This window comes from Mastigoproctus giganteus, chromosome 13 (genome assembly GCF_048544385.1).
Source record: "Mastigoproctus giganteus isolate SK-2022 chromosome 13, ASM4854438v1, whole genome shotgun sequence".
Taxonomy (NCBI): Eukaryota; Metazoa; Arthropoda; class Arachnida; order Uropygi; family Thelyphonidae; genus Mastigoproctus; species Mastigoproctus giganteus.
Genome location: NC_143587.1, coordinates 158,806,966 through 158,834,507, shown reverse-complemented (window position 1 = coordinate 158,834,507; position 27,542 = coordinate 158,806,966). Strand labels below are relative to the sequence as shown.

The following is a 27,542-nucleotide window of genomic DNA, read 5'->3' as shown; positions in this document are numbered from 1 at the left end:
AACATTTTTGACCTCTTATTTTACATTTTTATCAAGGAATTATTATTCACAATATACATATTGTGAATAATAATAAATATGGCCGGTGCCTATTTCATCCTTAATACGGCACTGCCTGTAACCTCTGGAGCTTTGAGCACAGGAAAGGTGTACTGAAAGGGGTATGTTCCTGATAACATATACCCTAACTATGTCCCAACTATTATGCGATTGTGATTGGACAGACACAGTTTTAAGAATACTTTTATTTTCTGAACTTGGGGCCCTGCGGGTTTTTTTTTTTTTTTTACCCAAGGCTGATGTTTGTTTGTTATGTTGTTATTTGGTTTTTAGGAGCATTAGCAACTAAGGCCATATTGCTCCGGGATATGCGGTGGTCATTCCCTGACCTTTCCGCATCCTCCGTATTTGGTGGTGACGGGCTCGAACCCCGGTCTAATCAAGAAGCGTGTGCTACGCACTGCTGCTCCTTCCCACCTGGCTATGGAGGCGCCTAAACCCAAGGCTGAAGTAGAGAGAGAGAGAGAGTCTTGGATGTGGCGTAAGGCCGGCGAGATCACTCACTCGTTGGCCTACTTCAGCACCCAAAATTCCAGATCCAATACTTTCTTGAGGATTCCTGTGGGATAAGGCAAATAAAACCGATTCCTAAGGGAAAAAACAATCATCAGCAAAAAAAGTTACAGACCAGCTGCATTCAGCTTCTCACTGCCAAGAGGTGTTTACAAAAGTAATCCAAACCTAAAATAATAAATCAATGTATTCCATACGAATCTCCTCACCTTTACCCGACAACAAAGGTCGATTAACAAATCTCGACGTGGTGTTCAGGATAAAATTGGGTTTGCACAGATGAGCACAACTATAAGTTATATTTTATGAAATGAAAATTGCCTCTGATAATATCACAATAAGATTCCAGATCGTGGTTCGTGAGAAATATCTTAACTTTCAAGATGTCGCCATTCTCAAAGCCCAAAACATCATATGACCGAGGAAGCGGAATACATATATTTAATTGTGGAGTGAGTGCTTCACGTGTTGCTGAAAGGGGAATTGCCGCGGGAGGAGTTCTATTGTCAACGCGTTCTGCAATTATCTTGGAACCACAAGTAGCCTCGGAAATTACTATCAGTGTTACAGGATTAAAAAAAAAAAAAGACAAGAAAACAAAAAGGGATCAGAGAGGAATTAACCATCATATGGAGAGAGCCTTTACTAATCAAAGGTTACTTATTCGCTCTGAATCAGAAGGCCTGTGTTATATATTCACTGAGTGATCACTGAATTATGACCACCTACCTAATACTTCGTAGGTCCTCCTTTTACCCTCAGTACAGCAGCTATCCGACGTGATATTGATTCAACAAGATGTCGGAAGCGTTCGGGAGGTATGGCTAACCAAGCTGTGTAATGCCCTCAGCAATGCAGGTATGGAGGTGATTGGTGCATCCAGACGCCTGATATGCCTTTCCATAGTGTCCCACAAGTGCTCTATGGGATTGATATCGGGGGGGGGGGGAAGAAGAGTTCGGAGGCCAATCGATTGGCTGGAAGTCAGAACTGTATTCCTCAAAACATTCCTGCACAAGTGCCCGATGGCTCGGCGCATTGTCATCTTGGAAGACACCATCGCCATTCGGGAAAACGTGTAACATTGCGGGGTGTACAGTCAGCAAGCAGTTGACGATAGCGGAGACCACTGGTACGTTGTTCCACATGCACCAGGGATCCAAGTTCCCGCCAGTGAAACATGCCCCACACCATACAACCACCTCCACTGGCCTGCACTTTTGATACCATGCATGATGGATCAAGAGCCTCATGTTGTTGACCCCAAATCCGTATACGACCATCCACGGTGTGGAGTAAATAAAGTGACTCATCCGACCAGCACACCTTCTTCCAGTCTTCTAATGTCCAACTTGCATGCTCTTTGCACCAGACATTTACGCCGATAAACCTTGGTTAGGAGAGGATGCCGTAGGGGTAGTCTGCTGGTATAGCCCATACGTGCGACGCATGGTCATGTCAGATATTGTTCCGGGTTGGCCCGTGTTGTATTGGGTAGTCAACTGCTCAACAGTGCTGTGCCTGTACGAGTCGTCGGACCGGCGCTCACCTCTAACATCAACCTTTCGCTGACCTTTGCAGTTTTGCCGTCGCATCGTTGTTTGACCATTTTGACGTCAGTCCTGGTACACTTTAACTAAGTCGGTTCTCGAACACCCCACCAGTTCAGCCGTTTGGTAAATCAAGGCACCAGCTCGTCAAGCTCCCACAATCTGCCCTTTATCAAAGTCCGATAAATCCTTCCTTTTACCCATCACGCTCAGAATTTTACTACCTACTGAACCACTGACATCTTATCTATGCTACGTAGGTCGACTAACTGAGCACTCTCGTACCTCACGTGGTCAATTTTCATAGGGGTGATCATAATTCAGTGATCACTCAGTGTATATATTATACTCACGATGCAAAATACGGTAAGTTATACATTATTATAAGTTATTGGAATATTTGTAGGAAAAACACCAATCAGCTCATATTTGTCACTCGCAAGAGATTTCTTGCTTAAATATACAAAACATGTGAATGACCTAAAAAGGAATTTATTAGTAAAAAAAAATTGATTTTTTTCACTCTTGTCGAAAAAACATGCATTTTCCGACAAGAGAAATTCTTATGTTTAATGTTTTCGAATTTTGAATTAACTATATATATATATATATATATATATATATATGAAACTCAGGCCTTATTAATTTCAGATCACGCTCCCTTACAATTTCATATTTGAATTTTATACTATAATCATATGATCACAGTCTTAATTATAGAAAAGGAAAATCGAAATAAATGAAAGAACCTCTTGAAGAGTTCGAATTGGACACCATTTTATAAGTCTGAAATTATGTAAAATATAATTATCTTATAGATATTAGCTATGCAATTATTATTCAGAAAGTATTCATTAAAAAAAAAAAAAAAACAGAACATGGAACATAATTGCCTATAATCACATCAAGGCATCAAGAAAACTAACAAGAGACTTATATAAATAATATTCAGACGGCCTAACTCAGCAAACCTTAAAGAAACAAGACAGTAGGATAAATATAGATAACAGTCCTTAGCTAGTTAATTTTTTGAATTAAAATAAAAATTATTCTCAAAATCGGATGAAAGAAAGAACTGATGCAATCATTTTTCTTGGGAAAAATTTATATTCTTCCTAAATGAGATATAGATTATGATCTGCCATAACCCAATGCGTTAGAATCTATTAATTTAATCGCCCCTTAGAGTAAACAAGAAAACAAAACCATTCAGTTTACAAAAATGCGTTATTTGTGATTTTATCACGCCATTTGCAAATCGAACTGAAACTGAAATTTTATTTACATATGTATTTATTTATTTATCAGAACGAACTGACATCATTCTGATATGCAAATATAAATAAAATTAATAAATATATATTTTTTGTTTATACTCCGAAAGGGCCGCATAGCTTCAAAGTAATTTGAGTTATGAGTCATTGTGCCGGAGAGCGGTCAGGTCAGCAGGACGAAAGCGCTCCGACAGTGCAGACAGCTGCAGGACGCAGAAGTATCCCGAAGAACTGGACAGGATCGATTAGGATCACTCATGTCTGGCCCTAACTGCGAGGCCAGAAGATGACAGCTTAACTCCCTTAGCTGCCTAGAACGGAATACCCCTTCCCAACCGTATGCAGAGGGACAAAAGCCTGTATGCGAGATGATCCATAATTCTGTTCCTCTCACTTCGTTGCAGAGAAGATTCCTTTCGACCGGTACCGTGAATATGTCAATCGGACATAAGAGCAGTGGTCCAATATGACGTTAAAGGAGATGCTCATATTCAGTCCGCATCTTTACAGAAATACTATTCGACTATCCACATATACGCATCTGTGTGGAGGGGGGGCTATGATAAATCCGAAACAAAACCATAAACGCTAGGAGAAAAAACCGCTTAGGAGGAGTAAGTGTCTGATACCATGTCCGGGTAGGGTAAGCCGTTCGAGAGAAAAACGGCGACTGCTGACAGGTATACTGGCAAAATCCCAAGGATGTTGACACTATGTCAGTCTTTTTTTTAAGTGGCGGCTACCAGCTCCTTATAATGGAACGTATCTTTTAACAGGTCATGGGGCCCTGAATGCCAAACTAAACAGTTTTAAATTAGTGAAAAATCCCGCTATATCTGTGGGTAAGTGGAGACATGGTCTCAAAAAAAGTACAACTATGAAAATGACGACAAAACTGACTTAGTTTCCTCGCGACAGGGAATCAAACCTGTTGGTCTCGCAAGAGGAGTATAAGGAGTTGACAAAATTCGCCCAGGAACTGTTCACCCCAAAGGAGGACACTTATTGCTATCTACAGGGATCAAGAACAGACACCACGACAAAACTAACCTGAATGCCGGTTTGGTTGGGTCCATCCTTGGACCCAACCAAACCGGCTCTCACCCAGATACAAGACTTTCCTTTGGGACTGAACTAGCATAATAAAGGATTCGCAGGACCCGATCCAAGGTAGCGAAGGAACACGCTGAAGATTAATACCACGGACCTGACAAACCACAGACGGACTCCAAACACCGGACTGCACGGATGAGATTTATCCCACGAATGACCTTATAATTGGTCTGATCCCTGCTGGGATCACACTGGGACAACCGGACAGATAGCACCTCTTCTGCCAAATGCTATTGGCAAAAAAAAAAAAAAAAAAAAGAGACTTCTTGTTTCCCCTTCCTCCTTAGCCACGCTCCCTTGCGTGGCCCTTTGCCTGCACTCCCCGGGCGAGAGTGGGAGGTGTTCTTTCCCCCCCCCCCCACCGCCCCTCTTCCCTCTGGTGGGGCATGGGTCTGCGCCAATGATTTGGCGGTCATCTTCTCTATGGATCCCTTATCTCTGTCTTTTCCCCCAGCCTTCAGTCTCCACCCCCCCTCTCTCTAACTTACAATTACTAGTGTCTGAACCATTGTTAAATTGCTTGAGCCCTACACCCAAAAATTTAATAGCATCTATTCGCATAAACAGTACTCCTTTTGGCTGACCCCTATCTATAACGGTTTTTTTTTTTTTTTTTTTTTTTTAAAGGTCCTAGCCACTGAAATCTCAGGAAATTAGGTGACAGGACCTGCCAGAGTAAATAACTATAATAGTGGTGTGCCTGGTCTGCCTCCACGAGGCGGAGTGTGGACAACGTTGGGTTCCATTAGGGGCCCAGCGGCTAAATGACCAGAGGAACAACGGTACACGACAAACATGTACAAAATCAAAACACTTTTAAACCTCTGGCATTGACAATGTTCTGTTTCACACCCACAATGCATAGTACGCGAAGATGGGGGGGGGGAAACCCCTGGTGCCGTTTGACATTAAACACACTCTACACTCTAATGGATGATATGCAAGACCCCATATGCAAGGGTTTGTGATTTAAGCCAGTTAACATCTTAACCCACAATAAACGTTTCTTCCGGATGAATTATTTGTTATTATTGTTATTTATTTGGTTTTTAGGAGCATTAGCAACTAAGGCCATATTGCTCCGGGAGATGCAGTGGTCATTTCCTGACCTTTCCGCATCCTCCGTATTTGGTGGTGACGGGCTCGAACCCCGGTCTAATCAAGAACCGTGTGCTATGCTTCTTGATTAGCATTAGCATTAGTAGAGGAATATGATGCAAGAAAGCAAGCTTATTCAGCATCAGCCAAAAAAAAAAAAAAAAAAACCCTCTCCCATTTCACCCCTCCGTTCGTTCGAAATACCTGTCCAGTTGAGCTTTAAATTTGTTTAGGCTATCAACTTCAACAACAAGTGATGGAAGTCGGTTCCACCAACCAACCACCCGCTGGCCAAAGGCAAATTTCCGCACATCTATCCGACATCCGTCCTTCCCCAATTTGAATTTATGCCCTCTCAGGTGATTATTCTGAGAAAGATGAAGAATCCCATTGGCATTGAGCATGCTCAAACCATTCAAAGCCTTATACACCTCTATCAGATCACCTCGCCGGTGCCTAGTCTCCAGACTCTGTAATTTGCAAAACTTAAGCCTTTCTTCGTAAGAGCAACCCTTTGTTCCATTCACCAATCTTATTGCCCTTCTCTGTACGCGTTCCAGCAGCTCTACATCCTTCTTGAAATGAGGCCTCCAGACCTGTATACAGTACTCAAGATGTGGCCTAACCATTGCCTTATACAAGGGAATAATCACCTCCTTATCCCTGCTAGAAAAATTCCTGTATATCACACCTGTGACAAGACACCATGAGCTACTCTTGCAGCTCGTCTGCACTGCTCAGAGAACTTCATATCTGCCTGCACAATTACCCCCAGGTCCTTTTCATTCTCCACCACTGTCAGTGTAGTACCGCAGAGTTGATACATTGCTCTGGGGTTACTGTTACCCATATGTAGTACTTTACATTTGTCAATGTTAAACTTCATTTGCCACCTCTCAGCCCATCTGTTCAACCTTTCCAGATCCTGTTGCAGCAGCATAGCGTCAGTAGTGTCCTTAACGACCCTGCCAACCTTTGTATCATCTGCAAACTTAGACATTAAACTTGATATCCCATCATCAATATCATTCATAAACACCGAAAACAACAATGGACCCAACACTGAACCTTGAGGAACTCCACTAATAACATTAGTCCACGTTGAGCAGTGTCCATTGATTACCACTCTCTGTCATCTGCCACTCAACCATCCCCTTATCCATAGCAGCAATTTGCCTCCAATGCCACACTGCTCCAATTTGTGCAGCAGTCTTCCATTTGCAACAGTATCAAAAGCCTTTATAAGATCCAAATATATAATATCAAAGTTATTCCCTGCATCCAGTTCTTTTGTGACTACATCATAGTATCCAATCAAATTGGTCAGGCAAGACCTGCCCTTAACAAAACCATGCTGCGTCTGAGCTATAACTGAATTCTTGTCTAGATGATCCTGCAGTGCTTCTTTAACCAGTGCCTCCATTAATTTACCTGGAACAGAAGTTAAACTAACAGGTCTATAATTACTTGTGTCAGCCTTTGATCCTCCTTTGTGAATTGGGGTTACATTTGCACATCTCCAGTCTATGGGTACCTCCCCTGAGTCCAAAGAAGCTCTCATAATTATGGCTAGGGGTTTGCATACTTCCTTTGCTGCCTCCTTTAATATAACTGGATAGATCCCATCCACCCCAGGTGCCTTTTTTATGTTTATCCTCAACAATCTCTCCTCCACTTTCCTCTCAGTTATTACAAAATCATCCAGCTCACTGCCAATGTTTACTTTACCTACATCATTCTCCTTCCTGAATAACTCCTCATGCGTGAATGTAGATGCAAAATACTCGTTTAGATTGTTAGCCACCTGAGCAGGATCCTCAACTGTTGAACCATCAATATCCAGTGGACCAATCTGATTCATCCCTTTCCTTCTCGAGTTCAAGTATGTAAAGAACTCCTTTCTGTTTTTCTTTGCATCCTTTGCCAAGGATTTTTCGTAGTCTGCCTTTGCCTGCCTAATCTCCTTTGTGACTTGGTTACAGACCAACTTATATCTATCATAGGCTTCCATGTCACCCATTAATTTGTATGTATCCCATGCATTTTTCTTCTCTGCCACATGTCTCACTAGTCCATCTGACAACCATTTAGGCCTAAACCTTGAACAATATTTCTTAGTTGGTATGTAAAGCCTGGTAGCCACCAAGATTAGTTCCTTGAATGCTTCCCATTTTGAGTTTGCTGTTGGTAACATCATCAGTTGGTCCCACTGTATAGAATTTAAATACTGTCTCAGACCATCATAGTCGCCTTTACGAAAACAAAAACCCTTCCCTTTACCTCTGATGGTAGTTATAGGGTCGAGCACATTTCGTGAGTTGTTCAACGTGTTGATGGAGCTTGAAGGCAAAAATGATTCCAAGATTAGAAGAAGAAGCGTGTGTTACGCACTGTTGCTCCTTCCCACCTGGCTACGGAGGCGCCTTCCGGATGAGTTCTGGAAGTCTAATAATAAATAGTAATAAATAGGGTCGAGCACATTTCGTGAGTTGTTCAACGTGTTGATGGAGCTTGAAGGCAAAAATGATTCCAAGATCGCAATGAGATGAAACGTTCATTATGGATGTTTCAATATGGAATTTTTTTTTTTTTGGTTAGTTGTTGGCGCATCGGCTTCTGTAGCCATAATGCACCTCCCAAGGTTTTTGCACTACTCTGATACAAGTCCGAGGCGGGATTCGAAGCCGAGACCTTTGGGTTGCCAGGCAGGCACTATACCCACCCAGCTAGCCCGGTCGGCTTCTACATTGAAGAGATGAGTACTCTTAACAGTGGTGGGAGCGGCAAAAGCCCAAACCTTGAGCCATGGAAAACTGATGAGAAGTTGTTAGTTTACAACATTGCTCTTCACTCGTGGAGAAGTTTAAATTCTACCTGAAGACAGAAACAAAAGAATAATTAGGATATGCCGATCCAGTAGAAAATATCAGAAAATGACACAAAAGAAAACTTTTCTGCACTGCGCTGCTGCGTGGTAGCCTAGTCTACATACATACACGATACATCGCTGCTATTTGTTTGAAGAGGTCTAGATTTTATCTCAGTGGGTTTTACTGCGTGTTTTTAGACCCGCACAACATGAAAATTGCCCTGCGAACACACACACACATCTACAAATACACTATAGGAACATGAGCTATATGCTCCGGTGCCGTTAAAATAATAATTAAATTTAAAACCAAGAGAGTTCCATCAAGTGCTTATCTCCTCATGAAGAACTGAAGCTTCGCTTTCAGGACAGTCATAACCTTTTGTTCATTTGAATTTATGAATCCATCTTTACAGTAACTGTAAAGTTATAGAATAAACGAATACTGGAAATAAAAAGGTCCCTATAGTCAGCGGCACTGTACTACTTCGGTTACCGGAACGCCTGATTAGTAATTATTAGTGGAAGAGAAATAAAATACTGTATCTTAAAATCACAACAGCTCTCTCTCTCTCTCTCTCTCTCTCTCTCTCTCTCTCTCTCTCTCTCTCTCTCTCTCATAGTTAAAAATAAATAAATAAAAAATAAAATAAAGAACAGCTTGGTACTTTTCGAAACCAACCAGACATGGGTTACCGCCCCCAACACCGCCTTAATGTATTTTTCGTGAAAGGTCACCCTTAAATCAGTGCCTGCGATGAAGCTCTTGACGCATGTGTTTTATGCGTCTCTGACTCTTAACTACCTAAGCCGCTCTCCAACAGAAGTCAATGACTACGCTCTGTGCACTTAGTGAAGGTTTTTTCCACTAGTGTGCGGTTCAAATGGAGAAAATAAACATTTTACAGCCTCAGGAAAGGAAAGGCGAATACTCGATCCGAATGCCGATGCTGCTGGGCCATGAGAGAGGAAAAAGAAGCAGAAAGCTGAGAAAGTTGTATACGGAAGAATAAACGCGACTGGCAGAAACACCACGTGGCAGAGCTTGTAAGAGCATCAGCAGTATATGTCCGCAAATCCACAAAGTAAAATATAATATTTCACCAAGAGACAGAAAGGGAAAGACTGACTGATTTCTGAGCATCCAAAGATGTGCTAAATGTGTGAAGTAAAACACTGACATTGAGCAGCCCAAATATACCTTTAGAGAAAACCAACAAATGACACAACGGCTACTTATACATATTTATTTTAACACTAAAATATGCCGGTTTAATTGATATGCTTACAATCCCTGTATTTAGGCAATCACTTATTATAACACGCCAAATGAATAATATACTTATTCTATATGAAAAAAAACAGCACAGAATTCTAAACATATAGATGAAATCAGAAATTTTCTGATTTCATCCATATACTTTTGTATTCTGTTTTTGCAGCTTTGTACACTCAGGTGCAATTCCTTTCTTTGCTTTACATTTCCTATTCGTGCATTCTATATATATATATATATAGTAAGTCTTTCAGAAAAAGATCCAAAAATATCTGGCTAGTTTTGCAACGCCGTATTTCCACTCCATTCAAAATAGCAATGTAGCGAGGATTCTTGGCATGGTGACTAATGATCGCAGTCCAACATCATGGCGCGTTCTTCTCCAAACTACATCGTTGGGGGGGGGATGTATTTCTGTAAGCGGTGTTCTAAAAACAATCCCCAAGAATGCACTGGACCGTCGAATCTGGACATTGCATAGCTCGACTCGTGCTTCCATCGGAAATCTTTCCACAATCCATAATTATTGCGTTACGTTGTCAACTACACTTCTACTATGAAAGATAATGCTTTACGGTTAGCGGATGAACTTGCAGTCGCTTCTGTTGATTCCTGAACCTTGACCACACTATATGTAGAAGCGACTAACGGGAAACCACTCTTGACAGAGAATCAATGAAAAGTCACTGAAAATCCACAAGTTCCGTAATTCGACCTATACTAGTAGTTATATACACTGTGCTGCCACTTTATTAGGTACACCCCTGCTGTGCACACAAATGGTTTGTCCCACAACGTTGCAAGTCATATGGCCATAGTTGTCGATATAAATGCAGCAGAACAAACTTTCTAGTATCAGTTAAGCGTATAAACCGTAGCAAGAATGGGGAAAAAGAGTGATCTAATGGACTTCGAACGTGGCATGGTAGTAGGTGCAAGACGTGCTGGACAAAGCATCTCTGAAACGGCAGTTCTCCTGAACTTTTCACGCACTACAGTTTCAAGGGTATATCCAGAATGGTGCAACGAACAGAAAACATCCTCTCAACGGCACTCCTGTGGAAGAAAATCACTTGTTGATGAGAGAGGTCAGAGGAGGATGGCTAGAATTGTGCAAGCAAACAGACGAGCCACAATGTCGCACATCACGTCAGAATACAACCTTGGTGCGCAGAACAAAATATCGAACGGACCACTAGTCGCACTTTGTCGCGAATGGGCTACAACAGCCGACGGCCACATCGCGTACCTTTGTTATCAATGAAGAACAAGAGAGCACGCCTAGTGTAGGCACAGCAACACCAGCACTGGACTATCGAGGGTTGGAAAACAGGTGCTTGGTCTGACGAGTCGAAGTTCCTGGTGCATTACGTTGATGGAAGGCTCAGAATTTAGCGAAAACAACATGGATCCGTCATGTCTGACGACTACTGTGCAAGGTGATGTGGGGAATGTTTTCTTGGCACATGTTGCGTCCATTGATACCCATAGATTCACGTCAATGCCACATCGTACCTAAACATCATTGCTGATCAAGTGCATCCGTTCATGTTGCCAGTTTATCCTCAGTCAGTCAGATGGTTACTTCCAGCAGGATAATGCGCCGGTGCACAAAGCCCGGATCACAATGACTTTTCTTTGCTGCAGTGGCCCGCCCAGTCCACGGATCTCAATCCTATTGAACACCTTTGGGATGAGCTGGAGGCCTACACCTCCGTCGTATCTCAAGGAACTGCGTGACACACTCATGCCTGCATGGTACTCCATTCCTGCACAACGTTTTCAGCATCTTGTTCAATCCATGCCTAGGCGAATTCAGCTGTTTTGAATGCTAAAGGAGGCTCAACACGCTACTAGGTAGGTGTACCTAATAAAGTGGCAGCACAGTGTATAATGCAATGCTCCTTTGCCAGTTGTACAGCTGCTATGTAATCTTAAAATTATTCCGAAACCCTCCATTCCTAGCAAAGCACAGTATAATATTTGTTCTGGTAACCAACAAAGGTATGTAAATTGTCACTTAATTGTTCGGTTTACTGCGTTTGTTGTTCTATATACTGTATAGCTCAATAACATTAGGTAGAATAAATGTTTTCAAAGAAAAGATGCATACTAATCACATTTTGGCCTGGTTCAATTAAAAAAAGAAAAAAAACTTTCTTCCGACTTAAAGCTCGTTGTGTTCCCTCTCCCCATCTCTCCACCACAAACCAAAACCATGCAAATACAATATGCCTTACCTTGGTTGTGCCGACTATTGAGGTAGTCTTCCTTACAGATAAACCTGTGTTCATCCAGCACATACAGCTCCTCGCCTGTCGATAACTGCTTCCGACATACCATGCAGGTGAAACACTTTAGATGGAATACTTTATTACGGGCCCGCCGGACGAGGTCAGTGGGCGAGATACCTTGTGAGCATCCAGAACACTTGGTCCCAAAACGTCTGAAATGGCATAAAAATAATATTAAACAACAGCTCTTGTAATTATGCTCATCTACATGGGCTTGTGGTGATAAATTTTACTGTAGCCCACTGGATCTTAGCTTTAAATGCTATAAAAATTTAAATATAGTAAACGAAAACCAAACTAAAGAATAACTGCAGCATTCATTCCCCTCAGATAACGTTTTATTTTTCATGGCTTCACTACGGTGATCGTAGTTTTGTGCAATGATATGTGATATGCTTCGTAGGACAAAAGATGCCCTCATTTTAAGAACCATTCTTTAACTATGACCACACTGGATTCGATTCAGTTATCTGATAAGAATAATATTAGGGTGTGATTACATTGAATTCTGGCCACCCAATTGCCTCGCGATGTTGACTTCTTTACCTTGATGTTGGGCTTTAGCCTACTAATTCAGCTACAATTTCTTGTAAACCCCTAGCCTTTGAGGTTAAACTACTAATAATTGAACCCGTTATATATACATTTGTACACATTCTAGCAATAAATGACTCTCTCTATCCACGAGGACAAAGCAGTCGGTATAATCATCGCCCTCCGCACACCGGGTGGGAAAGACTGCGTTCGAATCCCGTCAATGACACGAGGAATTTATGGGATTTTTTTTCAAACGTAGCTGAGTTTATCGGTCTCGCACGTGGATAGCGTGGTTCTTTCCTCCCGGAAAGACTCGGGTTTTTTGTCCAGAAAACAGCAAATCGACCACGTAATTTATAGACATTATATACGGTGCAAAATGGCTTAAGTTGCTGATGCCCCTTCTCAACTGATGGTCAATGATGTCAAAGTAACACCAGACGAATTCGACATAATGATACGTTGCTGGTGCTAGCTGCATTTAGAGCGAAATTAGGGGATAAAGACAAATTATTAAAAAAAAATCAGTAAAAAAGAAAGGTAGAGAAACGAAGATAATGAAGTAAACAGAATTTTGAAACAAAGATAAAGAAAGGTAACAGAAAAAGTCTCAGAAAGAAAAAGACAAAATGTACATACACTGGAAACCAAGAGAAAGAAGTGACAGTAGGTTGTCGGAATGGTGCATCGAGAATGAGAAGAAATCGAATAGATAAGAAAAGGAGTAAGCGGAGTCACAATTAAAATAAGAACAAAGATAGGGAGGAAAAGGGATAATGAGAAGAGCAGCCCGTGACAATCACGTGGAGCTCTCAGTGACGGTTTCGTCCAAATATGCAGATGTGTGCTACGAAATGCCCACGCACACCGGCCATGAATATTCATACGAAGATTGTTACATTACCAGAGAGTTCAAACGCCATGTTAAGACCAAAGTTAAGCCTTTGATACTCGAGTCTTCGACCTCCGTTCACCCCGCCTACGAGGCAGAACCGATAAGAAACATCAGGAACCTAAATCCATCGCTGATTCGAGCGAAACCCGGGCGTCAGAACGATAAGGTTTGTCAAGAACGGAATGCGGGCAACGCTGCGCACTAAGAATAGCAGTAATGGATTTTAAAACAATGAGTCTCGTACACCGTTAGACATTTTATGGCAAAAGACAACGCTTCATCATGTGACTTATGCAAATATATTTCCTGGCCCTAACTTTCCGTTCTCTTCCATTTCTCATTTTGAAAAATTCATCAACTGATTCCATAAGGGAGGTCGCCATGGAAAGAAAAGATCAATCTTGTCAGCTATCAGATGCCAGCATACGAACTGAAGCGTCTTTGCAAACGTGGCGAATTCTTGTCGTTAATTTATACTTCACAGTAGAAAGTTTGACTCTATATTCCACTTCATGTTGAGGCACACTAACTCTGCCACTCGTTATTTATTTATTCAGAGACTGCTTTATGGGAGCAATGCAATTTAATATATCCGCATGAAAATATTTATTTATAAAAGAACAACATTTAACGAATAAGTGATTCGTTATAACTTGTCGAGGCTTTTGATATAAAGGAGTGAATGAATGAATAATTCGTTTTAATTTGATAATTTAGTCGTATTTTTAATGGAAACCTGAAAAATTACAATTATGCAAAAATTTGCAGTACCACCAGTCCTGATGACATATACGTACATATGCAAAAATTGAAGTTACAAATGAAGCATTTCCTCTTATAATTATTGTATTTTTGGTGTCAATTGACGTATATACGTCAACTGGTTGGATAACTGCTAGTGTCCTACCATATATAACAATATAGTCTAGCAATATCGCTTTCCGATACCACACTCCATTGGCATGTTTCAAATCCCATTATCTCTTACTTTTATAATGTTGAACATTAAATGGCTACCCAAAATTGGATGATTTCATTCACATAAGGCTTATGTGCAATTGCTTATGTCATAATCAATTGCTTTTCGCCTGTTGAGAATGGCATGCCTTTCATTAGAACCTTCGAGTAATTATTCCGTGCTTACTAGCCAGTGGTAAACGCTACATTATATTGTGTCCTATATATTATGTCTGTACGAAATGTGTATTCACAGGTCAATTTACTTCAGTGGGGGAACCCTACTCAATCCGCTTGAGATCGCCTAACTATGCCCCGATTGAAGAAGCGTACAAAAATTTCTCCAATCTACGATGGGACTCGAACCCAGCCCTCTCTCCAAACGAGTAACAAGTGGGGTGAAACTACTAGCGTAGAATTGGCAGAACTGCGAACCTCCAGGCAAAACCAAAAAGGAAAGAACACTTGCTAGATTATTCTTACACATTTCGGAAGTATTTCAGCAATCCTGAGAGAATCTTTTGATATCCAGCTGTCTTAGAAAGAGCTCTTTATAGGATAGGTGTAATTATTCGCCAAAATACAAAGTAAGAAATAATGTGGTATAAAAAAAAAAAATGTGGTATAATCCCCCACAAACCTTGTAGAAAATATGAAACAATCCTCGTTACCCAGCACTAAAGTTGGTGAGGCCCCATTTCTACTGAAATAGCAGAAGCGTAGATAACTCGATATGTCTTTAATATTAGAATGGAGAAGGGGGTTGCTGTTCATTCTTTTAATTTTGGTAGGGCAGTATTGAACATTAGAATGAACCGAGCTTTCATATCCATACGTTGTCCTGTGAAGCTTTCTTCCACATATGCTATACAGTGCAGCAAACACACAAAGCTCAAGATTTCAGATTTTTCGAGGGCACATCAGCCATATTCATAGTGAGAGCTGGGGAGTAAATCGTCATATAAAGTGAGCTTTAAAATAACTTTTATCCTTAAAGACGCTGAGAGATGATCATTCTGCTTTGAAGTTTTGCCGCTTTCACTTACTACATCGGCATCGAACGTTGTATATTGATTACACTGTTGGTAAGCCGTTATTCTGCATGTTTATCTATAGCCGCTGAGGTTACTATAAATCGAATGTCATAACTCCTTGGCTAGAGAACTCCGAGATTCCTTGAAATGATTAGCGCCGAAGCAAGCTTTCTTGATGCCAGTAATTCAGCCTGTTAATTCCCAACGACGTATAAGGTGAGAGTAAGGGATGACGACAGGTGGGGGTCATCTCTTTCCAAACCCCTTCAACCTTTGCGGTAAGCCGTAAGAACGAGCCCCGATGTCAGAGCGCCAGATTCTCAGCAACCGCCAGTTCGCCACCAATCAGATCACTAAGATCTCGAAAGTCTTAAGCCCGGATTAAAAGCAGCGACTGTTACGAGATTAAGGTGCAGCATTCGTCAGGCCGTGTCAGCGGCGTGGTTTGCTGCAGCTTCTGTAATCGGCTCTCAGCTAAGACTAACCGCCGGACTAAAACCCAATCGGTGGGAGGAAGGTCGGCCGGATTTGTCCAACCATTCTAAAGCAGTTCGGAGGCTACGGGTGACCTGCGATTATCGGAATAAGACTACCGACAAAGGACGCATCCGGGTTAAACGCCTGTTTACTTGACTTTCGCTCGAATGGTTTTACCTTGAATGCCCGTGGCTGGACATAAAGGCCACCCCCACTTTGTCCAGGAAATCAATACGTTTTGATCCCTTCCGCACTTGCACTCCTGGCCAACTAACCTCAGTACGAACTGTGTTTCCGCACGAATTACACCTTTACAATCCAAGAACTAGCCTAGAAATCAGGCGAGACAACAACGCGACCACCCCTACGTCGATCCTAACCCCCGCAGATATAATGAAGGCGTCGCTCACGTTCGATGTTGCCATTACATTTGACCTTGCAATATCATAATGTCAAGACTATTGTCAAAGTAATCCGATAAAGGTGTCTTTAGTCAGCCGGACTACTGCATAGAAGCATCACTCGTATTCTTTGTGTGATAATAAAAGATGTTTGGCTACTGACTTGCCACTGCATGTGAAATAATTCCTTAGTGCTAAAGAACACTTAAGAAATAATGCTTAAGTGCTAACGAATACAGAGCGGAAAAAAATAGAAAAGAAATATAATAATGCACATTATCACCTGAAGTGTGAACTCGCCAGTCCAAGTGATGATTTGCAAAGTGGTGGCAACCTCGTCCTATGTAGCGATCTGTTTTGTAAAAGAGCAGGAGAGTAGTTCTGATGTAATTTTTTACTCATGTTAACATAGTCATGTATTAAATCCACAGTAACGATGTCTGCCATTATTATGAAAATATTATATGTTAAACATCTCAAAATAAACCGGTAAGTTTCAATAATATGCTTAATACAGAAATCGATCACTGGAAGGTTTTATTATTTCTACTTGTGATATTACACAACATGAGATAAAGACTGCAGCGTCCAAATTAGGTAAGATGAGATATTTTGAAGCCATATCTGGCTTCAAAATTGATTACTCCTAATAAGATGAGATATTTTGAAGCCATATCTGGCTTATTGATTACTCCTAATACTTCAAAATATCTGCCATATTTTGAAGTATTAGGAGTAATCAATCTTTTTTATTACATACTTATAGTGATAGGAATGAATGAATGAGTGTTAAGCGCCAAAGCAACTAAGGCTACGAGGCGACACTATATTGTGTCTGTAAATTCCATGTATTCTATGGCCGATTTCTGTGTTTGCTGGGCAAAAACCGGCGTTTCCCAGAGAGAAAACAATTAATCCCTCACTGAGACCGACTACCTCAGCCACGTTGTGAAAAAAGTCCATAAAAATTCCTTGCGTCATTGACGGGATTCCAACCCGGTGTGCGAAGGACAGTGATTACATCAAGTGTACTATCAGCGAGGGTATAGTGATAGGAAGTACGAAGTATGTAATAATACCTATAATAGCAACATATCAGGGGGTTTTACAAACTAATCAGATTACTCTATACAGCAGACAAGAGCTGTTGGGTGCATGATGACTATGCGGACACACACACACGGTATACTGCGTATAAACACGCAGCCCAGCGCAACAGCTATATCTCTGAAGTAGACTATGTTATCCATCTGAACTTCAGATGGATAATAAATTGCAGTGGTGGGAGTAGATGATGGAACCTAAACTTTGAATCAAACACTACCTCTAAATCAGTACGTTTTCCAGCAAGAGGGATAGGAATGCTGTGAAGCACCGGATGTAGGTGAATTTTTCAGGGAAAACAACACCGAAAAATCTTCCACAGATTTAGTGGGATTTATGCTGCGGCCATACACCGACTGAGATATTTCGCTAGTTGAGATGTAGGATGCTATTCATTTGATATGTGACAGACAGAGTGTCAGAAAGCTTGACTGGTGTAAGCATTTTCCGATCATTTGCAGTACGTCATTCCTGTTCCTAGTGAATAGATGTAAGATAGCTATAAACGATAAACTTGAAAATATCCCCCCCCCTCCGTGGAGATACCTATGTTCATCCGAAGATCATAGATCTGTAAATTCACCCTCAGGCGGAAAGTCCTATTTTCCAGTACAGACTTCTAGAAGTGAAGCACATCTCCTTTGATGCAGTAGTGATGACATACTTCCAACAGTGGAAGTATGTCATGAACGGAGTCAAATGCTGTTTAGATGTCGGTATACGTTTTTTTTCTAATTCACTGTTAGATTCGAAAGCTGTGAGAATTTTCAGTGTTGTGGAAAGGAGGTTGGTAGATCTGTTCCGCAGGAAGCGGCAAATTTAGGGCGACGGTTTTGGGAACACATGGTTCGTAAGTATTAGTAGAATGGCTTTTTCCATCCGTTTAAGGAGGCTTGTGGCTCTTGCGAAGGGTTTAAAGTTCTCTTCGAGTCTGTTGAAGATGGGATTTTTGGCAGTGGCTTGGAATGACAGATCTTGCACCTCAGGTGAAATGAATTGTTGATTCAAAACAGAGTTGTATATGTGATCCAGTATAAAAGCTGAGGTGTTTTATAATAAATTGGTGGAAGGGCATTAATTAGTTCTTGTTTCGTTAGACGGATATTGGCAAGGATCTCTGAATCTTTCCAGTTCTCACCGATCTGCTGAGAACTGAAAAAAATAACTTAGCCATTTACTGCGGTCCAGTTAGGGGGAAAATCCAGTAAGGTAGTTTGCCTTTATCCAAGATAGACTGGACCAAGATAGTGTTTGATTGCTACTGATTTCTCTCTATTGAACATGGCCCTGGCCTGTAACTATGCAATCCTGCCATTATCAGTTAATTAATTGATTAATTGAATTTATTAACTAAATCAATTGAATTTATTAGCTGATTACATCTGGTTTGAACGCATTATTATAAATACCAGAATGTATTGAACCATAATGGAAAATTCCACAAAATTTTCTCCTGTCTTGAGGGGAATCGAGCGCCTCCTTTTCCACACCATGTGGAGGGCATAAACCGTGTGACTGTACAGTGCCTTCGTTAGTTCACCAACAAGTGTCAAGTGGTCAGAGACTGCTGTCATTCGAGTCTTTAACGAATGAGAACTTATTAAAAAAAAAAAAAAAATCCGTGAGCAGATGATTGCCGAAAAAAAAAATAAATAAAATAAATAAAATAATAAACGACGGTAATGCAGCGAGGTGCTCTACATCTGGAGCAGATTATCATGTGCATTTAATAAAATAATAAACGACGGTAATGCAGCGAGGTGCTCTACATCTGGAGCAGATTATCATGTGCATTTAAAGTGCAAAATTAAAAGGCTTCAGTACCGGGAGGCAATCAAATTTCCGAAAATGATAATGCCAACAACCAAAACACCGAATGGTAGCACACGCCAAAATGTGCGAAATGCTACCATATAAACCTCAGTCAGGTCACCTGAATGAGGTTTATAAGGCACTTAGAAGGATTAGTAAAATGAATGAAGGGGAAATTTTCACTGTTATAAAAAATTCCAAAATTAGGGCCATAAATTCAAATTACAGGGGTTAAGGTTTATATTATATTGTAGAAAGTTTTCTTTTAGCCTTGATAATACTCCATCGTGTCCTGGAACAAGTTGCCCTCGCATGTAGTCGAGGCTCACAGTTTGAATAAATACAAAGGTCAACTGGATAGTTAACTATGTGAGGAGGGAAGCATAAAATTGTATTTTCTTGTCTACTTGGTGGGCGTTTTTTTTTTTTTTGTTTTTTTTTGCCAATGCAGCAAAAGCAAAATTTTTATTTTAAAATTTTTTATTATTTATTTATCTATTTATTATTATTATTAATTTCGTAATTAAAATTAAAATTATTATTATTTTTCACAGGTGGTTTCTCCCTCTGGAATGGGTCTCCAGTGGGTCCTGGGCCACCTACTGGAAAAACCACGTGGGTTATAGTCTCTTTTAAGACGGATACGTTCTTTACTGGGACTGGCCCACCTTCTCGTGGTGTGGACGAGTACCCAGAATCATCTCTCCAAGTAATCCATGCTTCTGGGTAGCCAAACAGCCAGAACAGAACAACAGATCAACAAAACAACACATAATACTGTACACACAAAACTACACCAAACACATTTTTGACCCTTGTACAGTTGATTCTGCTCTTCACAGCGACATGAGGCGCAGTTGAACAGACGTTCCAGGTCTGTTCAACAATCCGATCGAACATGTGTGGGATGCCCTTGGGCGTCGCATTGCACGCCGACAGCCAACTCTTCGGTCGCTTGATGAGCTAAGGTCTGAGTTGGTGGAAGAATGGGATTTGTTGCTACGGAATCTTATAAACATCCTTATATCGAGCATGGTTCGCTAATGTCAGGCCTGTTTAGCCGTTGGAGGTGGGAGGGGGGGGGGGGTTATACGCCGTGCTGATGTCATATGACCATATTTTCGAGTATCTTGTACCGACTTCTGTAATGTGATCTTTTTGGCAATTGTTAAACATCCCCTATACCTGTCCTAAGTTGCTTGCCGTCTCCTCATTTCATTGTTATTCTATGGTACACCACCATGCTAAATTCTGTCCCGCTTCATCGCAAGCTGCCATGATTACACCATGATTTCTACGTGTTATGTTAATTTTGTCAAGCAGTGTTACTTTAACCTCGTCTCTACACGGAAAATTCCTGTATATCACTGGGTCTGCGCGCGTAGCACAGTGGTATCATCACGGACCTCCCCATACAGGGTGGAAAAGGTCCAGGAACTTTAATGGGCTTTTTTCACTCCGTAGCTGAGTTAGTCGGTCTCAGGCGTAGATAGTAAGGTTTCCCTCACCAGAAACAGGGTTTTTTTTTTTTGTCCAGCAAAACAGGCAAATCGACCAGAGAACATACGCAATTTACAGATACATTACATAAATGGGTATATGTAAGAAATTACGGGTGGCCCTAATATAATAATTTGAATTTTTGTATATCACTGGCAGAACCCAATGAGCCTTCCTAATGGCCTATCTGCACCGCTCACAGAATTGCGCGCCGGACAGTACAATTACTTCTAGTTCTCTTTTACCATCTTAAGTGTGGTATCACCCAATTGGTGTACTATTCTGGCATTACTGCTGTTCATACACAGTGTCTCGCATTTACCAATGTTAAACCTCAACTTCCTTGAAAAATTAGGAAGCTCGCCTGCCTAATTTTTCCAAGCTTGTTGCAGTAGTACGCCTTGATTTCTGTCATTAACCATCCTGCCCACCTTTGTATCATCTGCCAACTTAGACAATAGCCAATATCATTGTTGAGGAAATATCAAGTATGCTTTGATCGCATACTGTGCAGTTCACGATTTACAGAGTGAGGGGCTAAAATATTAATTAGTTAATTAATTTATTTACAGACTTCTCACCCACACAAACCATACAGAATGGTGAACATACAGAACACTTACTAGTATTAAAATATATACAAAATCTGTAATAACAAATCAGAGTAAAGAGTATTTTTTATACATAGATAGTTGAAGTGTAAAATAAATGTGATTATTCACAAAATTGATTTTACACTTAGTAGTCCTCTGTTCCGTTTGCTGAAGGAAACAGAACAGAGGACTTGCAAGTAAGTGTTGAGTGCGAGGTTCAGGCAGTAAGAAATTAGTTTTATAACGAGGATTCAAGAGGGTTATAGTGAAAGGTATTTGTTCAAGAAGAGGGAATCGATAATAGAGTTTATGATATTATAGACAAAAAGAGATCCATGGAGTTTTCGTCTAGAGTGAAGAGAAACGATTCTGATGCGACGGCAAAGGGTACATAATTTCAACCGTGAAAAGCAAGGCAAGGCAATTTTGAAAGCATAAGAATTCAATGAAGTTGATTTGAATTCGCAGAAGTCTGTGAGACCTATAGGGGGGACCAAATAATATCACAATAATGAAAAATGGGAAGTATAAGCTGCTTATAGAGAAGAAACTTTCGAAACTTTGTCACTCTTAAAAATTGAGGAAGAACGCCTAAGCGGGGAAGTTTGCAAGTCAGATATAACATAATCGAAGGGGCAAGAGGGATGAAGATCAGATCGGAGTAGGACGCCTAAGTCATTGAATGTATCAGTACTTGCAATTAGAGTTTTGAAATAAAATAATCTGTGGTCGTCCCGGAATATAAATACCGACGTATAATGCAAGATTAGAGCGAAAGCGACATAATTAACATTTTAATGGGTTTCGAAACTAGTAATTTTTATTGTGCCAGAGTGAGAGAGAATAAAGACAGGACTGGAGTTCGTCACTGCCAGTTGAGGAACAGATAACTTTGTAAAGCTTAATATCATATGAATAGTTGCCACTCAACATTAGCAGACTTGAAATAAATTTGACAGACAATTAATGTAAACAATAAAGAAAAGTGGACCCAAGGTTGAGCCTTGAGGAACGCCTTGTTTCGCAAGGCGAAATCGAGGAAATGCCGTCAATAACGGATAGTATTTCGTACCGAAATATAAACAGAAAATTTATTTATTTATTTTACTGCAAGATTGCTAAACAATCTGTTTAAACTTGGAGTATCAGTTATAAGAAGGTTGTTTTCTTTCCTGTCCATGGTTATAAATGATTAACAAAAGCAGTAGCTAAACCTGAAAGATCTGATAAAATATCTTTCCGACACTATTCAGAACAGTTAATTGAGAAATTTACGTTGTGAGTCGACCATATTTCAATAAGATCTGTCCATGTGGTTAAGGAAATTCAATATTTAAAATCAGTTCTGTTAGAGATTTGTCGTTGAGCAGACGAGTTTCCAACATCCCAGATTTGAAAACGAATTCAATTCCAAAAATTCGAAACATCGTTTGTTTTGAGCAAAGATTATCTATTTAATTGGAAATACCTTTTGAAATTTAAATTACTTAAGTTCCAATGAACGATATTTGCAAATTCGCAGCAAGTTGCTATTTCTCTAAATCCTTGGTGAGTGACATTCTGTTTGTTACACAGCTTCATTTGTTCCCTGAAGGTAACTCCCTCTGACGTCTTACTAAACTCTGTGACGAAGTGGACATAAAAACACAGCAGCACTCTGTATTTGTCACGTTTCAGCTGAATGGCTCAAGAGTACTAGCTCCTTCTACTCAACCTGAATACGATCTGGATTAAAGTAGCAGCGTTCTCCTGTTTATATTGAACTGTTTACCCAAAAAACTAAGTAATGTTTTCTAAGAGTTCCCATAGAAATTCACGTAATTTGTTCCTCTTAACAATGCAAATGTTATTCCAAGTATGGTTCAAACTCGAGCCAAGATAATCTGGCCTTTCGGGCGAGGCAGCATTTCTGCTTTTTTCCAAATGAAAAGTTTCAGAAGCCTCTTTAAATTATGACAATTTTTTTCTATTTCGCAAACACAAAAGTGATCAGGGCGACACAGACAGACCAGGGTATTTGTGATGTTTTAATTATAACATTAAGATATCATAAACTTATTTATTTATGATATCAAAAGTTACTAATGCAAAGGAGTCCAATTATAATTAGGATAATAATAACAAAAATACTTATAGAACATATATAAATTATGCATTTCATTTCATCGTGTCACATTAAAACTACATATATATATATATATATATAAGCCGATTTGCATATTGGGCGGGCTCAAAAATCCGGAATAACTCAGGGAACAAGCTTTATCCTTTTTGCTTGAGATCGGCTAGCGACAACCGCGAGTAGAGTCCTGAGGGGATTCGATCCCAGATTGTCTTCAAACGAGTGAGAAGGGACGAAACCATCGGACTATTATGCACTTCTAGTTTGCTAAAACTTCTTGTGAATTGTTACATAACTCTCAAAGCGACCCATTCATTTAGTAACATATCTTGTAAATTGTTGGTACAGTATTTATAAATTACACACAGCCTTAGCAATGCCTCCATTTCTTTACATCAATGATACCAGAACTGAGCAGAAATTAAAATTATGGGGAAGGAGGTTTATACTGGATTACAGGAAGGTTTCTTTCAGCCAGAGAAGTTGTTAATTGCTGAAATAAGTTGCATCATGGGTTAATGAGGCTGCCAACTTGGGGGAAATTCAAAGATCAGATAGATATGTACCTACGTGAGGAGGGAGTCAAATTGGTATTTTATATTATTAATTTTAATTAATTTTATTTAATATTTTTATGGCTGGTGTAGCAAAATCCTCGGGCACCTAAGCACCATACGGCTAATAACTAATACTAAACCAAGGGCATCCAACCTTTTTTTTTTTTAAGCTAAAAATAGATAAAATGCTGAAGGAGGCCAAAATAGATCAAACGTTGAAATGAGACAGGCCACAAAACCAGTTCCTTACCAATAATTACCCATTTTCCGAAATAGAATTAAATTTTTTTTACATGAAATAATTAAATTCGAAAAATTAAACTATTACATAATATATAAAGTTAATAATATTCTTATTACAGTATATGGTTATAATAATACTGTTAAAAGCTGAGAAGGGCAGGAGAAGCAGTGCGTAGCACACGCTTCTTGATTAGACCGGGGTTCGAGCCCGTGCCCACCAAATACGGAGGATGCGGAAAGATCAGGGAATGCCCACCGCATATCCCCGGAGCAATATGGCCTTAGTTGCTAATGCTCCTAAAAACCAAATAACAACAAACAAAAGCTGAGGAAGATATAAAAATCATAAAGTAAAGTAATACAACAAATCGAATATTATTAAAAAAATAGTAATATGACTGGAGGATATTTGCTATATTCCCTCACCAATCGAGGCTGTAATTAGCTGCTCTCAGGGGAGGAGAAGGGTTTACCCGTAAGTTCTTTATTATGAGTTTTTCTTCAGTTCACACAATATACAAATCGGCCCGTGAATACTGCTTCAACATAATACAAATGATACCAGCGATACGCTTGGGTGGAGTCAAAATAATAATTTTAATCTTCACAGGCGGTTAGCATATATGTAAAAAGCTCCTATTGTCCCCACCCTGTCCTCGACTCTTATTGGAATGATATTCATAAAATTTTACATTTGGATCTTTTAAGGAGATTTGTCGAGCCATCCCAAATTTCATTAAAATCAAACCAACAGAAATCCAGCAATTATTATTTCCATATCTATCCGTCCGTATATAATATCTCGATACCAGTGAATGAATATTTATGAAATTTTGTATTTAGTTCTTTTAGAAAGATTTGTTGAGCCACTCCAAAAGGTTATTAAAATTGGTCCAATAGAAAAATAGCAGATATTATTTCTTTGACCGTCCGTCTGCCCGCGCGTAATACCTCGACTCTTAGTGGATGGATTTTCACGAAATTTTATATTTGGATCTTTTAGAACGATTTGTCGAGCCTTCCCAAATTTCATTAAAATCAGACCAACTGAAATCCGGCAAATTTTCTTTTTTTGCGTACATATTACATAAGTTATCCATTATATTGAAGCTAAGCACGGTTGTCATCCACTTGATACTTCTCACATTATTGGCGGAAGGATATTCCATCCATAATTAAAGCATCTGCCATCAACCCCGTCGTTTTCCTATATTGAAATCCATTCTTTTTACGAGCCTGCCCTACGTGTGTCATACAGTGATCATTATTTCTTGCAATAAGTTAAATTTCTTGTCTGTACAAGTTGGAATCACTCACGGAAACTGCGAAAGTATAAAGCAGCGTTTTGTTTTTGCTGGCGAAGTTGAAAACTAACAGAGCACTTCCGTTTCTTCAGTCTAGATCCCAAACGATATTGAGTAGGGGGAAAAAATAAAAAATAACTTTACCTCGCTCGTGCAGGCGAACGCCCCCAAAATTACCCACTACCAAGATTATTTTAGAAACAATTTAGAAGTAATTTTCTTTCTTAAACAGCGCACAACCAGGTGACTTGACTGATGCTGATTAGGAAGGTACGTGGGAAGGAGGGGTGGGGAAAACGAATGGGGTCATTTGGCATTATCAGCAGAAATAATATTTCGCCTAACACCAAAACGTTTAAACCATACAGGAAACAACCCCCAGTAGACCGAAGATTTAAAATGTCGTTTCGGTCGTTTTAAACCACGATTAATTTAATTGGGGAAAAAAAAAAAAAAGTGTGTATGTGCGAACGCGCAGTCGCACATGCTTCCAAAATAACAAAAATAAAAGCCCAAAGAGGACCAGACAGCAAAAATGCAAGTTGATTTACATACATCAGTTTGTTCTTATTCTATACTCCAACACAAAGTATTGCTACCAAGCATGGAATAATAACAAACTGACATCAAGGACATCAAACTTAAAGTATATGAGAAAAATAAAGGCAAACGGAGACGGCTACGTCTCAGGATCTAGAGTAGTTTAGAAAATTTTCTAGATTGCGAGAGTGCAGTCTTAAGCCGGAGACGGCTATGAAATTAGGCCCTACTGTCATAATATATGACATACGTAAAGACAGATGATACAGTGGACGATAACTTTCACAAGAACTTGAAAGATCACGGTTTCACACTTCAGGAGGTCAAAGAACAAATAAAGCCGCGTTTTTCTAAGAAGCCTAAACCAAATAACTCAAGTGTGAATCGGATTCTTGAGGTCTCAAGAAATATTCGCAAGATTCTTTTATCTGTTCGCAGGGTATATCTCCGGTTGACCTCACATACAGTGAAAGATTACACCATTGTTCCCAGTGTTTTAAATGCCTGGGATAGGGCCACTCTGCAAGAGTTTGTACTCAGTAGCAGCAAACTTGTAGGCATTATGAACTTACGGATCATAATTTTGGTGACTACCCAAATAAAGATAAACCATCAGAGTGTCCAAATTGTAAGAAGAGGAAAAGAAATTGTGCGCATTCATTTAAGAATTCGAAATATCCTGAGTATTTAAAAGCCGTTGATATGATTAGGTCAAAGACCTCTTATGGATAGAACACCATCAACAGATACAGCTTCAAGTTCAAATTCTTACAACTGAATTGCCACCGGTAAATTTCAATTATGAATGATCTAACCACTATTGCTCAAGAGCATTCCGTAAAGGTTCTTGGTCTTCAAGAACCTTATTCATATAAAGGTTTTTTTTAAGGGTCTACCTATTCGTTATCGGATTATACAGTTCAATCATATCATAATAGGGACTGGCGGAAATGCTCGACGATGGATCTGGGCTTCAATCGTGATTACAGATCCAACCCTGACGGTTACAGATTCCTAGTCTGTGTTCCACGCATGCTGTGTGTGTGTGTAAGGTTGGTTTGGCCAGATTTATCTGGTCTCGATTTATTGCCACTGCTCACAGTACCGGGATTCCATTCAACCTTTCGTCGATCATTTGAATGCAATATTACGATCCCTCACGGATAAACAGATAATCATTTTGATGGATGCGAATACAGAGTCCACCTTGTGGAATAGCCCACAGACAAACCAAAAAAGGAAAGTTGCTGGAGGACCTTATTCTTTCGCAACGTTTAAGAATTCTCAACACTTCTGGAAATCCTCCGACTTGTGTAACCCCTCAAGGACATTCTTTCATCGATGTGTCTCTGTTACCTCGTGCATTGCCTCTAAGATCAGTGACTGGAAATTACACACAAGCTGGTCCACTAGCGACAT

The 27,542-nt window shown here is 40.0% G+C and overlaps 1 protein-coding gene across 2 annotated transcripts in view; it reads right to left on the bottom strand.

Moving 5' to 3' along the window:
* LOC150076550 (LIM/homeobox protein Lhx1-like) overlaps positions 1–27,542 on the bottom strand; it is a 499,435-nt gene that overhangs the window by 367,306 nt on the left and 104,587 nt on the right. For both annotated transcript variants that reach the window (XM_090388106.1, XM_090388107.1), the window contains exon 2: positions 11,994–12,199. In XM_090388106.1, the coding sequence (XP_090244232.1) occupies positions 11,994–12,199 (206 nt within the window). The remainder of the gene's footprint in view (positions 1–11,993; positions 12,200–27,542) is intronic.